The sequence below is a fragment of the Gasterosteus aculeatus genome, chromosome X, assembly GCF_964276395.1.
Source record: "Gasterosteus aculeatus chromosome X, fGasAcu3.hap1.1, whole genome shotgun sequence".
Taxonomy (NCBI): Eukaryota; Metazoa; Chordata; class Actinopteri; order Perciformes; family Gasterosteidae; genus Gasterosteus; species Gasterosteus aculeatus.
In genome coordinates, this window is record NC_135698.1 from 2,572,841 (window position 1) to 2,585,214 (window position 12,374).

General features: G+C 49.0%; 1 protein-coding gene across 4 annotated transcripts in view; it reads left to right on the plus strand.

The window, feature by feature from the left end:
• The window catches only part of LOC120809291 (rho family-interacting cell polarization regulator 1-like), a 36,619-nt gene extending 24,280 nt beyond the window's left edge, over positions 1 to 12,339 (plus strand). For 2 of the 4 annotated variants that reach the window (XM_078082337.1, XM_078082338.1), the window contains exons 12-25: positions 70 to 202; positions 471 to 587; positions 2,079 to 2,204; positions 3,291 to 3,451; positions 3,536 to 4,082; positions 5,424 to 5,554; positions 6,344 to 6,455; positions 7,419 to 7,551; positions 7,905 to 8,066; positions 8,147 to 8,305; positions 8,455 to 8,651; positions 9,760 to 9,843; positions 9,940 to 10,030; positions 10,129 to 12,339. In XM_078082337.1, the coding sequence (XP_077938463.1) occupies positions 70 to 202; positions 471 to 587; positions 2,079 to 2,204; positions 3,291 to 3,451; positions 3,536 to 4,082; positions 5,424 to 5,554; positions 6,344 to 6,455; positions 7,419 to 7,551; positions 7,905 to 8,066; positions 8,147 to 8,305; positions 8,455 to 8,651; positions 9,760 to 9,843; positions 9,940 to 10,030; positions 10,129 to 10,226 (2,251 nt within the window). In that variant the 3' untranslated portion in view covers positions 10,227 to 12,339. The remainder of the gene's footprint in view (positions 1 to 69; positions 203 to 470; positions 588 to 2,078; positions 2,205 to 3,290; positions 3,452 to 3,535; positions 4,083 to 5,423; positions 5,555 to 6,343; positions 6,456 to 7,418; positions 7,552 to 7,904; positions 8,067 to 8,146; positions 8,306 to 8,454; positions 8,652 to 9,759; positions 9,844 to 9,939; positions 10,031 to 10,128) is intronic. The other 2 variants (XM_078082340.1, XM_078082341.1) reach the window with 1 other exon arrangement.
• Positions 12,340 to 12,374: the final 35 nt, after the last annotated feature.

Here is a 12,374-nt window from a genome sequence, read left to right on the forward strand (position 1 = left end):
TGAGTTCCTCGTTGTACCTTTAACATTATATTTATTAATTTGCTCTTTGTCCCCCCCCACTCTTGTCAGTCCATTTGATAAAGATGACCTGGGATCAGTGGCAAGTTCTGTCAACAAAGTCCCCACCGTCAGTAAGAGAATCTCCACCATCTTCAACCAGAGTCCTCCTGACACGCCCTCCTTACGGGAACAGGCCTTCTACGTGAGTCCTTTAGGGTTCTGCTTGCTTTTCTAGGAGACTCGTCCCCGGTGTCCCGCTGCAACTTCTCTAGTCTACAACAATTGGGTATTCTGTGCAATATCATAGTCATAGTCATAGTTGTCATCGTGTCTGGAACTGGCTGTGTACTGTGAGGAAAAAAAAGCAGTTCAGGTCTCCGGGTTTAGTGACGGGGGAAATGGGAGTTTTTAACCCGGCGGAACCCCTTAACTTTCCCTTTTGTCCGACCCGCCGCTCCATCGACGTGCAGTCTCTGCCTCGGAGTCTGACCGGGCGGCAGCACTGGCCGATGCTGGACATCTTCCGAGACACGATTAGCCAGAGCTGTTCCTGTAGCGACAGCTCGCCGACAAGGCCGCCCACTGCAGTAAGTCAATACGGTGGAGAACCTCCCCCCCTCTCTCCGACCCCCCCCCCCCACCCTGAATGTCCAAACGCAAACCCCGCTGGTGGATTGATGAGTGACAGTAACGGTGGTGTAGAAACCTAGAGAGCAGTAGTAGGCTTAGTCCCATATTTATTCAAGTAGCACAGCAGTCGTATTAACATGTGTATGTAGTCCACAGCTGGCCGTCAAATCAAATCATTTCAATTGAAATATGGAAATATTCATCGTCAGCTATCTTTTTATCATACACCAATGTTCTTTTCTCGCCTTCTTTTCAGATTTGAGAAGGTGCATTCGCTCAAAAGCATTGTTCTTTGTCTCTTTAGTGTCGCCGGGAGTTATGGTTAAGGCTGTAATTGCGACAACTACATTTTTACAACCTAAATTATCCTCAAGTCTTGGAACATCTCACACTGTGCGGCTGAGGGCAAAGGCCCCCGTGTGAAAAGGCGTTAAAAAGCTACGACTTTGGAGCCCACGTCACTGAAGGAAACATCTTGTCCCCCCATTCATGACAAACAGTTTTTGAAATTTACAAGGAAATTGGAAGGACGCAGCCCCCTCTTTTGATTCCACGTGTAAAATGGGTTTTCCAATGCTGTTCACCTTTTTAGCTCAGGTGGTGCGTTACGAAGCCCTTTTTACTGGTAATACAAACTGTTCAAGGATGTTTTCAACTGGGACTCGACAACCCTGCACCCTGACGTTGGACCCTATGTCTCAAACCGCCGCTGCCCACCGGATTGTGGGTGCAATGTAATATATTATAAGTATAGATTTATAGAGAAACGTATAAAACAATTTAATGAATGATTGATCAGCTGTTTTTGTAGCCGTTTGTTTTGGTGTCCCAGTCATTGCCGTGAATGAAACGGAAGCAAATGTGAAGAGAACAAATGAAGGTGATTGGGGTCGATAGGGGTTGTCGTGGCGCAGGGGTTAGAGAAGGTGTGCTGTGAAGCACAAGGTTGTTGGTTCAATTCCAGGCGGCCCCCAGGCTGCCCCATGTTCCATGTCGAAGCGTCCCTGAGCACGACACCTAACCCCTAATTGCTCCCCGGGCATAAATGTGAAAAAAAGCCATGGGTTTAAAGTGTAATGTAAGTCGCTTTGGATAAAAGCGTCTGCCAAATGACCTGTAATGTATTTTGGGTTCGCCAGATTGCAACACGCCTCAGAAACGGTCACAATTGAACCCAATCAACACATTTTCATATATGTCCGCTGTCGACCGATCAACGCACACACGTGCTCTTTGACGTGTCCGCAAGGAAGATGGTGTCACTGGTGTTTGCGTCGATCAGAATTAGCCTGCTAGCAGCTCCCGGACCCGGAATGGAAGTGAACTGGTTTTGCTCTTTTTTGGGCCTCCATGACGGCGGAATCGTCGGGGGCCACGTAAGCGAGCGCTTCTTTTCCCCATCGGTCCAGCCCCCCCTATTTTTTAAAACGAGCGCTGCTCTTTTCCAGAACATGCTCCGGCGTCACGAGGAGTTTGAGAATGGAACGGCGTGGTCTAATTCATCAGAATCCTCCGACGACTCCTCCAGTCCTCGGCTGTCTGCGGTCGGCCTGCGCGGCTCTGCGCGTCACAAGGTGAGGCACGCGGGGATGGGATGGTGGATTTGTCGTCCCGTTCGGGTCTCTTTATCGCGAGGGCCGTTGGCTTGCATGCGAGATCAGCAGTGGAAGGGTCTCCACCTGAACCCTGCGTCTATAGCGCGTGGCGATTCATGCAGTGGGCCGTGATGGTTGGTCCAACAGAGTCATTTATGTGGCTTTTACTTTATTTAGCTTGTAAAACTGTTTTTTCGTCTTTGCTCCCATCTGTTTTTAGATGAGACGAGAACAAAACCACTGGTCACAAGGTCCCTTGTTAAAGCCGTTTTAGTCAACCGTTAACTTTATTTAATTATTATGTCACTTTGTTTCCCTGTTTAATAATGTGCAGGTGTATTATGTTCCACCTGGAGCTTTTTCCCCCTCTCTGAGGACATACCTTTCTTGGAATGAGTAATTACCCTTTTTCAGTCGGGGTAAAGCCGCCGCCGCCGCGCAGATAACCGCGTTTCCAGCGCTAATAGCTAACAGTGCAAACCAGGGTGCAGGCGGTTTCTGCATAGATCACCTAGAACTCCTCAAGAAAAAAATATATATTTGTCATAGTTTATCAGGAATCAGGAAACATTTATTACCAAAATATGCCAAACATACAAGGAATTTGTCTTGGCGGTTGGTGCGCGACAGTAGACAGTGTGACAATAGACAAGACAACAGCGCACAAGTAACAAAATAAAGTAAAATGAAATGCTAATGCAATGGGTTAGTAGAATAAGGCTATGGGTTAGTATAAAACGAGGGAATAAAGTTACAAATTTTAAATATTAAAAAAGTTTAAAAAAAGAACTATTAAGCATAAAGTGCACAAAGTGACGAGTGACGACAAAGTGATGAATTACAGTTAAAGTGACAATTATTGGATGGCTGCAGTCCAAGCCGCCTGCAAAGCCGCCCCCTCTCGACAAAGTGCTGCATGTGCAGTCTAACAATTTAATGTCCCGGGTTCCGGTAACTCAACTCCTTTTGTTTAAATGAAAGCGTGCATAAAGTCAGTGTGCGGAGAATCGTGGACGCAACTTGTCAGTCTGCATGACTCTTCCACCTGTGTCTCTCTCTCTCTAGTCCGTGGTGGTGACCCCAGACATCCAGCCAGCTGCGAGCGGGAGGTCCTCCTCTCAGCCCGACGTCTCCTTCCGCTCCTCCGCTCCACCAAACCCCGCGCCGAGGGTCGGCCCGCTCCGGGAAGCCGCCGACTCCTCCGGAGACCAAACACAGAGCAACGGGTGATGAGTCTGATAAGCCGATGTCTTTTCATCGATACGTTGTGTTTCACACCGACACGAACTGACACCCAGGCTGCCTTGCAGGGAGGAGGAAAAGGGCCCGGCCCCGGTGATGACCGGACCCGACGGCGAGGACCGGGACGCGGCGGCCACCACCACCGACGGCCACTCCTCCCGCGGCTACTCGCGCTCCCTGAGCCACATCAGCGAGAACAGCGCCGACGGCGCCGCGCCGACGGACAGGCCGGCCGAGTCCGGGGAGGCGGCGCCTTTGGCGTCGGGGGGGCTCTCCGTGAGCGACGTCGAGATGGAGCTGCCGAGCGGCACCCCGGGGACCACCCCCCGCCGCGCCGACTCGTCCGGCTCCGGAGCGGACGCGCGGCCAGAGAGCGTGGACCTGACGTACGTGGCCCGCCGGGTGTCTGTGGAGGAGGAGGAGGAGGAGGAGGAGGAGGAGGAGGAGGGCGGCGCAGGAGCAGATTGTCTGCCCCAGGAGGGGGGCGGTCCGGTGGACAGTGGGCTGGAGGACGCCCTGGTGGCCGTGATTTCCTCTTTGGATGATTACAGAGGACAATTCCCCGAGCTGCAACTGCTGGAGCAGGAGCTGAGGCTGCTGCAGGTCACGCTGAAGGTGAGGACGAGCGAGGCTCCCGGAGCTAGTTCTCGAGTAGAAGTGACGGCACACCATGTCACGCTTTTGTGTCTTCGGTGCTTGTTATTAGTATTTGATGGCGAGGCGAACGACATTGTTTTAAACCCAAATGCTCCTCGGGTAGCAGGGAAGTATGGAAGTAAATCTGTGTCATCGGATTTTGAAAGAAAAAGGTGATTGAATTTCTAGCACTGAATATTTATGCATTGAAATCATGTATTTGAATGTTTTTCAACGTTAAAATATTCAACTGCAAAAAATTCAACCGCAAATAATTCAAATGCAAAAATTCAATGCAAAAATTCAATGCAAAAATTCAATGCAAAGATTCAATGCAAAAATTCAATGCAAAAAAATTCAATGCAAAAAAAATTCGAACCGCAACATCCGGGAACACAAGGAAGAGCAATCGATTCTAGATTCAAGATCGGAGCGTGCGTCAAGCAAAAGGAGCGAGCGCCCCAATACAACTTGGGCTTGTCGACTATGATGACCGGATTTCAGCCATGTCCATTAATAACGGGGCTTCGTTGAGTGTTTTAACTTTAACTTCATGCCATCAGTGTGGTTTGTGTCTGTACGATTCAGTAATAGACAGCTGATGCTGGGATGCTTCCACGAGCTATTAGGAGGGATTGGCGGAGTTTTGCAACCAGGAACGCGCCTGTAGAGCGCATAGGAGCCGCTGCAGCGTATGATCTAGAATCGGTTGCTCTTCCTTGGGTTCCCGGATGTTGCGGTTCGAATTTTTTTGCATTGAATTTTTTTGCGTTGAATTTTTGCATTGAATTTTTTTTGCATTGAATTATTTGCGGTTGAATTTTTTGCAGTTGAATATTTTACCGTTGAAAAACATTCAGATACATGATTTCAATGCATAAATATTCAGTGCTAGAAATTCAATCACCTTTTTCTTTCAAAATCCGATGACACAGATTTACTTCCATAGGGAAGAAGTGATTCGTGTTCAGCATCTCTGGAAGGCATAACGTCTCTGTGTGATCCACACAAAAATCCCCGTGTGAATATTTTGTAAATGTGCATAATACATTATGATTTGAAAAATCCGATATGCACGGACCACGGCGTCTTTTATGTTAGAAGGTATAAAGACATTAAATAAAGACTATAAAGAGCGTCGACGAATGACGTACGACGGATTAAGGAGATGAGGATGGGAGGTTTCATTTGAATCAGTCAAATAAGATACGGTCACACGGAGCCACGGCGGTAGTTCAAATACATCATCACCAGAAGTTAAGCGCGTACGTCTCAGAGAGCCGTCAATCACATTAAGCCGACACATGACTGCGCGTGCAGGGCGGCCGGCGCAGCCGGACGGCCAGCGTGGCCAGCCTCGCGGTGGAAACGGCTCTGGGCAGCTTCGACTTCCTCAACGCGTCCGACTGGGAGGAGGAAGAGGAGAAGGGCAAGAAGAGCGGAAGTGGCAGGTCAGTGCTCGCTCGGGAAAACCCCCAAACCGCATGTGTGGGGGGGGGGGGGGGGGTTTGTCCGAGGCCGCCGCGCACTCTTCATCAAGTCTTCATCAAGTCAACCTGCCCATCATGTCGGCAGCTTTTCACCTCACAAATGCACAAACGACGCTTTTTTTAGAAATAGGTGCAGCAAAGATTGATGGAGGAATAGGGTTCACGGTCATCTGTCATGGACGCTCCTCTCAGACAGTGTCCAAAGTTAATAAAAGTCCTTCCTTGGCACAATTGTCGGGATACTTTTAATCCAAATAAACGAATTAAGATTCGTTCCTGTGTGAAAGAAATGCTGTGTTTCTGCAAGCAGACGAGTGGAGAATCAGTTTGCGGCTGAGAGAACAGGCTGAAAAAACACGGGTTTTCATGACTTCTCCCTCAATTTGGCCTTCGGAGGATTAATGTGCATTGGCTTGATGGCCAGATTCTTGCCGCGGCCTGTGGTCGTACACGAGGTCACATCCCTGTTTTTAAATGATGACGTCAGTTAAAAATGGCATCTAATTTGTTGCTTAGGAAAGGAGTCATGCATTTTGATTATTTGATTATTAGTGTTAAGTAGTTAAAGAAGCTTTACGGAGTAGTTGGGTCACTGTTTTATAACCGTTCTACTATGAAGCAGCATTCATTCTCAGTCACTTGCACCTGATTCTTTTAACAAGGTTATTGATTACACACAGACCAAATACGGGACTACTGTGTGTGTGTGTGTGTGTGTGTGTGTGTGTGTGTGTGTGTGTGCGTGCGCAGGTCTCTGCAGGAGGGCGGCTGGGACAGCCCCCCCTCCCCCCTCACCACTGGCTGCACCACCTTGGACGGCTGCCTGGTGGTGCACCTGAAGAACTGCAGCACCCAGCTGTTGGTAGGACAACTTCTTTATCATTTCTGGGATTGATGAGTGTGATTGTTTGTCGTGAATATCGTAGAATCAAGTATGAAATTCCCTTTTCCTTCATCAAAAGTGCCCATTTTCTTCTGGCGAATTCGTGAAGTTGAACCCGAAGTGCTGTTGTGACGAAAAAAGGTTGAAGGCGCTTTAATCGTTGAATCTAATCTTCTAACAGCTGTGTTCATAATACCTCAAGGATGAAGTAGGAACATTATTTTCCGTCAGTACCTTATTTGAAGCATATGAGCGCTTCAAGAGGGTTAAATGCATTAGTTTCCTTCAGAAATCACTAAATCAAAATAACGTTTTATGTAGCTTCAGCCGCTGTAGTTGTTTTCAGTGGCAGTGGGATCTTTACTACTACGGAAACAGAAAAGTATTACGTTTCACTCATTAGTATTGTATTTTTACACTAAATGCTGTAGGAGCAAAGGCAGATTTCTCTGGGAAAATGACACCCGACTAGTTTTGTCCTCTGATAAATGTGGTGGGATTCGGTGTTCTGGAGAGAACTCAAAGTATTCATTACAGACTAACATGCAGTGATACATGTTGAAAATGAGTATTTAATTACTTCATTTAAAGGTAATTAAATTACTTACCAGTTACTGTGTATCAAAAGTAATGAGTTACTCTGGAAAGAAACTTTTAAGTAACTTATAAGTCCTGCTTTTTAAATGTAATGAATATAAATAGTACTGAACAATAATAAACATATTTTTTAGACCTATTTATTGTAATCAACAGGGCAACAGGCCTTCAAATCAAGCAGCAGTACAAAAGTCCTTTTTAATACTTAACTTATACCTTAGCGGAGCAGGAAGGTCTGACCAAGCGTCTTGGAGGAGGAGAAGCTTTAATATATTCTTTACTGAGAACTCGCAGTGTGCAATGAGACCCAATAAACGGTGCAAACGGGCGTGACGTCTTCTTCAGCGTCTGGGCGTGTTTGGCCCGCTGCGCTGCCGGGAGATGTACGCCTTGGACCGACTGCTGAGGGAGGCTCGGGTGCTGGAGGCCGTTCGACGCGTCGCCGCGGACGAGCCCAGGCGCCGCCGGGCGTCCGAAGGTGAGAATTGGATTCGATTTAGATTCAACTTTATTGCCACTGAGGCAACGAAAATGCAGTTTAGCATCCAACCAGAAGTGCAAAATAGCAAAAAAGTGTATGTGCATATGTAAAGTGTAATAAGTGAATAATAAGATATGAACAGTAAGAAATGGATATGCAATAACGGAAGCCGCTGCTCCTTACCCGTGTCCATACGTTATCGCATTGACGACGCATTACGTACTCCGGACGTACCTTAATACAAGGTGGAACTTGTTGAGCAGGTTGGTCCGACAATAAAAAAAGGGCTAACTCCCTCGCATCTTTCCTCTTTCTTCACATCGCCGCCCCGTCGCCTCCTCTTGTCTCAGTGGTGCCCCAGCTGGGTCTGTGCCTCGGTTCCGTGTCGCTATGGCAACGGTGTGTGGGCCAGGGCAGCGTGTACAGCGTGTCGGCGGAGAGCTTCCTGGACGCACTGTCCACCACCTACTCCGGGGTCCTGCCCGAGAGGGCCGGCAACATGGCCGACACAGGTAAATCTGCGCGCGTGTGTGCGTGCGTGCGTGCGTGTGCGTGCGTGTTGTTAACACCTGCCCGTGTTGGCTTGCGCCAGTCTTCCTGACCCTGGTGGAGCGCGTGCTGGACCAGCGGTTGCCGCGGCGCGACGGCAGCAGGGACGCGGCGACGGTGACCCTGTTCCAGTGGTGGAGTTACTTGGAGGCCAACAGCGTCGCAGAGATGGAGACGCTCGTCACGGAGCTGGCAGAGGAAGGTATCGGCCGCGCGTTTCCCCCCCCCCCCCCCCCCCCCCGAAAAGCTCGACGCTTTGGCAGTTTCGGCGCGTCCTCCCGGGAAAAAAAAAGGGCGGCAGCCGCGTGGGAACCCGGCGTTGACAGTGTCGTTGACCCTCCGTCCCGACAGTGTGGTTGGCGCGGAGCCTGGCCTCGCGGGACCAGGACGCGATCGTGCGCGCCCTGCGCCGCCCCGCGGAGCGCGGCCTGCAGGGGGAGGGGCTTCACGCCGTGGCCAAGCTGCTGAAAGACCCCCGAGGCAAAGTGTCGGCGTCCGCCAGCTCCGCGCTGAGGAGCCTGGCCGCGCGGCCCCGGCCCCGAGAGCAGGTGAGAGCGTTTTACTGTAGCGCGTACGCGGCGATCGTTGACCTTTTCACCTCATGTCAGACTGCTGGGAGAAAAAAAGCGGAATTCATACCAATGAACCACGTCTGTCCGAGTTCATTGGCCTGCAAGACCAATCAAAGTCAGCGAATATTTACTAATTCATTCATTCAAGACTAAATCTAACAAAAAAGAAATTGAAAAAAAAACGTAAACCCTGTTTAAAATAACCTCTCACATTACGAAAAAGGAGCCCGCGAGACGTTTGAATCTGAGAAATCGATCTCCTCAATCACGAGTCGTGTCTTCTGACGTTGCCGTGGTGACGTGACGGGCGGCAGCGCCGCTTAAAGCGTCGACTCTCGCACTCACAAAACACCTGTGACGTCGGTTGAGTCTCTGAGGGGTCGGGGGGGGGTCATTTAGACATCCAGATACAGTCCCTCACTAAATGTCAGGAATGATATTTTTTTGCACGCTGACATTTTTGTCTTTCCCACGTTGTTTATTTTCAGCGTCACTGTAAAGCAACGCCGGTAAAAATTGAACATGGGAGAGAAAATATCGATCGAAGGCATCACTACAGCCAGGCCTCATTACAGGAGCTCCCCAAGTTGGAGATTGAGCGTTACATTTAGAGTTTTTGTTATTTCCAACTGCTCAATCTTATCTTAGGAATGTTTTTTGCCGAATGCATATTCATATATTACATATTTGTCACTATGTGGAAAGAGGATCGCGCAATATTAGAGTTTCATCGTGCAGAAGAACCTGCTAACTGTAGACAAATCTTTTAGCCAGAACAGAACCGTCCTCTTTTACGATAAGTCTGTATGGCCACGACAATAAAGATGCGGAACAATAGACAGACATTGTATTAATACGTGAATATATATATATATATATATTGACTACGAGGTGAACAGGGGTCATAATGCAGTGCAGCCTAGTGTGAATCTTGCAGAGAAATACAGGCCAACCAAGTTTACCGTCACACTCAGGAGTTCTTGAGTCAAGTCAGACAGGAAGCCTGAGATATGTCCGTTTTTGTTTTTTCGCAATGACGGGAACCTCCATCGTGTCGGTGCGCGGCGTCATCATCCCTCCTCAGGCTCTGGTCGGCTGCTTGGAGCTGCTGGAAGACGAGGACGTGGACGCCAGAGTGTGCGGATGCAAGGCCTTGGCTTGTCTCAAGGTACGAACACACCCTCCCCTCCCCGCCGCCCGCCCGCCGCCGCGTAGCACGTCCGCGTCGCGCTGACCGCTGTGTTCCAACCCCATGTCGTTCAAGGCCAAAGAGAGCATCGACCAGCTGGTGTACCTCTGTCGGACGGACAAGGACGAGGTGCGAGAGGCCGCCAAGCAAGCGCTGCTCGTGCTCGGTAATAACAATGATTGTCACAATGATCGGGTTTGTTGGATAAACGCATTGGTTCATTCGTCGTCTACTTTTCTGTTTTCTGTTCCCGACGCGGAGCAGGCGAGGAGGGGAAGATGGCCTACAGACACGTGGAAACGTCCCAGGACAGCGTACCGAGGCTCTTCGCTCCGGGAAGCATGGCCAGCACTGCTTTCTAAGCCCTTCCCCCTGCACACACACACACACACACACACACACACACACACACCGTTTAACACTGGGCCACAAAAATGTCTAATGCGAGCGGGCGGGGACACCTGCGGGACGAAGGCTTGAGTGTTCACTTGAGTCTCAAGCGATTTGAACTCGCTTTGTCGGGCGATCGCCGGCGTCACGCCCCACTGAGTTCCCGGAAAATGTTGCGTTTCTTGCGACGCGTGCCGCTACCGTTTCCCCCGGTGACGCGGTTAGGCATGCACGGAGTGAACGTCCCAAGGTAAACAAGGTGTCCACTGCGTCCAGTCCTGCCTTTTACTGAAGCCCGCTGACTCTCGACTGGCTGCAGTCTAGGCTACTTGAGACCGGTCCACGGGGGCCGGAGTCGAGTCCAAGCGGAGCCAACGTGACCCATTCCAAGTCCTCCACGCTGTATTTTTATTTTTCATTTTCTCATCTGCCTCAGCTGTCTTTGTTTGCCAACCTTGATTTGTGACGACGGCTCCCGGGAAAACCGCGACGTATTCATTCTACAAGTACGCGACGGGCCTCCGGCACAACGGTGCCGACCTGCAGCTCTGTGCGCCGCCGCGATGGATTCACTTCTAACGGGAGGAAACGTTGCTTCGTTCTGAAAAATGTAGCCGTTGGCGAGGAAATACATCTTGAATATCTATTTTTTTTTCTCGGAGCATAAACCACCGGCACCGTGACCAAGCGCCTGGAATCATCAGATTCAGCACTTCTGGCCTCCCGGCTGGTTTAACGCCCGGCTCGAGGGGGTGCGACTCGACTCTCAGGCCCCCGTGTGGGACGGTGGTGGTGTAGTGGCAGCAGGTGAAAGACCCCCCCCAGAGGCTGACGGTGTCGAGCTGCCTGAGGGTGGTTCAGCGACTCAGTGCCATTGCCACAATAGTGACGTATCTTATTTTTTTTAATGGAAATACGTATGTGACGGTATGCCGCTCGATATTATGTCAGTGTAGATTTTGTTTTTTAAATCCCAACAGTCTTTATTTGTGTACTTGATTGGATGCGTTTTTACTCTTTTCTGCTGCAGTCGTTGCAGATTGTTTATGATGTTCTGTTGAATATGTATTTGCCTCTGTTGTGTTCGCGTTGACGTCCTTAAACATTTGAGCAGGAATGATCCTAATAGAACCGAATAGAATTCAATATTCCACATGCATGAAATCGTACATTACAAAAGGGCCGTGACGGAGCTTTTGCCGCTTTTATGCCATTTACTTAAAAATGACGTACTAAAACCCGAGGAACGTTTTCATCACGAAGTACAGAAGATTAGTATTTGACCGTCTTGACCGCGTGCAATTGTTGTATAATAAGATGACGACCTCACGACGCGAGTATTTCTTCATTATTCTCAAGTAGCACCTCGTGATTGTGATTTTTTTTTTTCCTAAATCATCATTTAACTTATACGGGATACTAAAAAAAAAAAAAAAAAAAAACAGCGAGCGTGAAGTCAAGAACGTGGTTTTTTTTTTAGTAAATGGGTAGACGGGCGCAAAAAGCCTGGTGTCATTTAGAGAAGCGGCGGTTCCCAGAGAGTCGAGATCGTGCTGAAACGGCTCCGTTAATCCGGTTTATTTTAAGTGCGTTTCCTTTGTTCCACGGTGGCGCTGCACTTTTGCCTTTTGTTCATTTCCTGTGTCTCATTCTCATTCTGTATCATGAGACGAGACCACTTCCTCATCCGGACGGAAACATCTGTGCATATGACTGATAACGTTCGGACATTCACGTTTTCACTGGATGCATTGTGATTAACTGATATTTGCATAATCAATGCAGTAGCTAGAGTTGGTGTGGAGGATGTGAGTGGCAGGAGGCCTCAGGCCCCTAATACACGTACAACGTGCCAAACGGCTTTGACTGAGCGACGCGTTCGGAGGAATCCGATCGGTAGCTGCTGTGCTCGTAATGCATCGACCATCTTCGACCATGGTCGCAATATTTATTCAGAGTAATGGTTCAATTTACCTGGAAGATTGAAGCAATACTATTATACAGAGGTGCCCTCAGCTGAAGGCATTCGTAGTCGACTAATGCTGACACTTATATTTATTGCTGGCTATAATTTGACACGTAAAAGATCTAATTTTCCTCCTGTGTTTGAGAGAGATTTC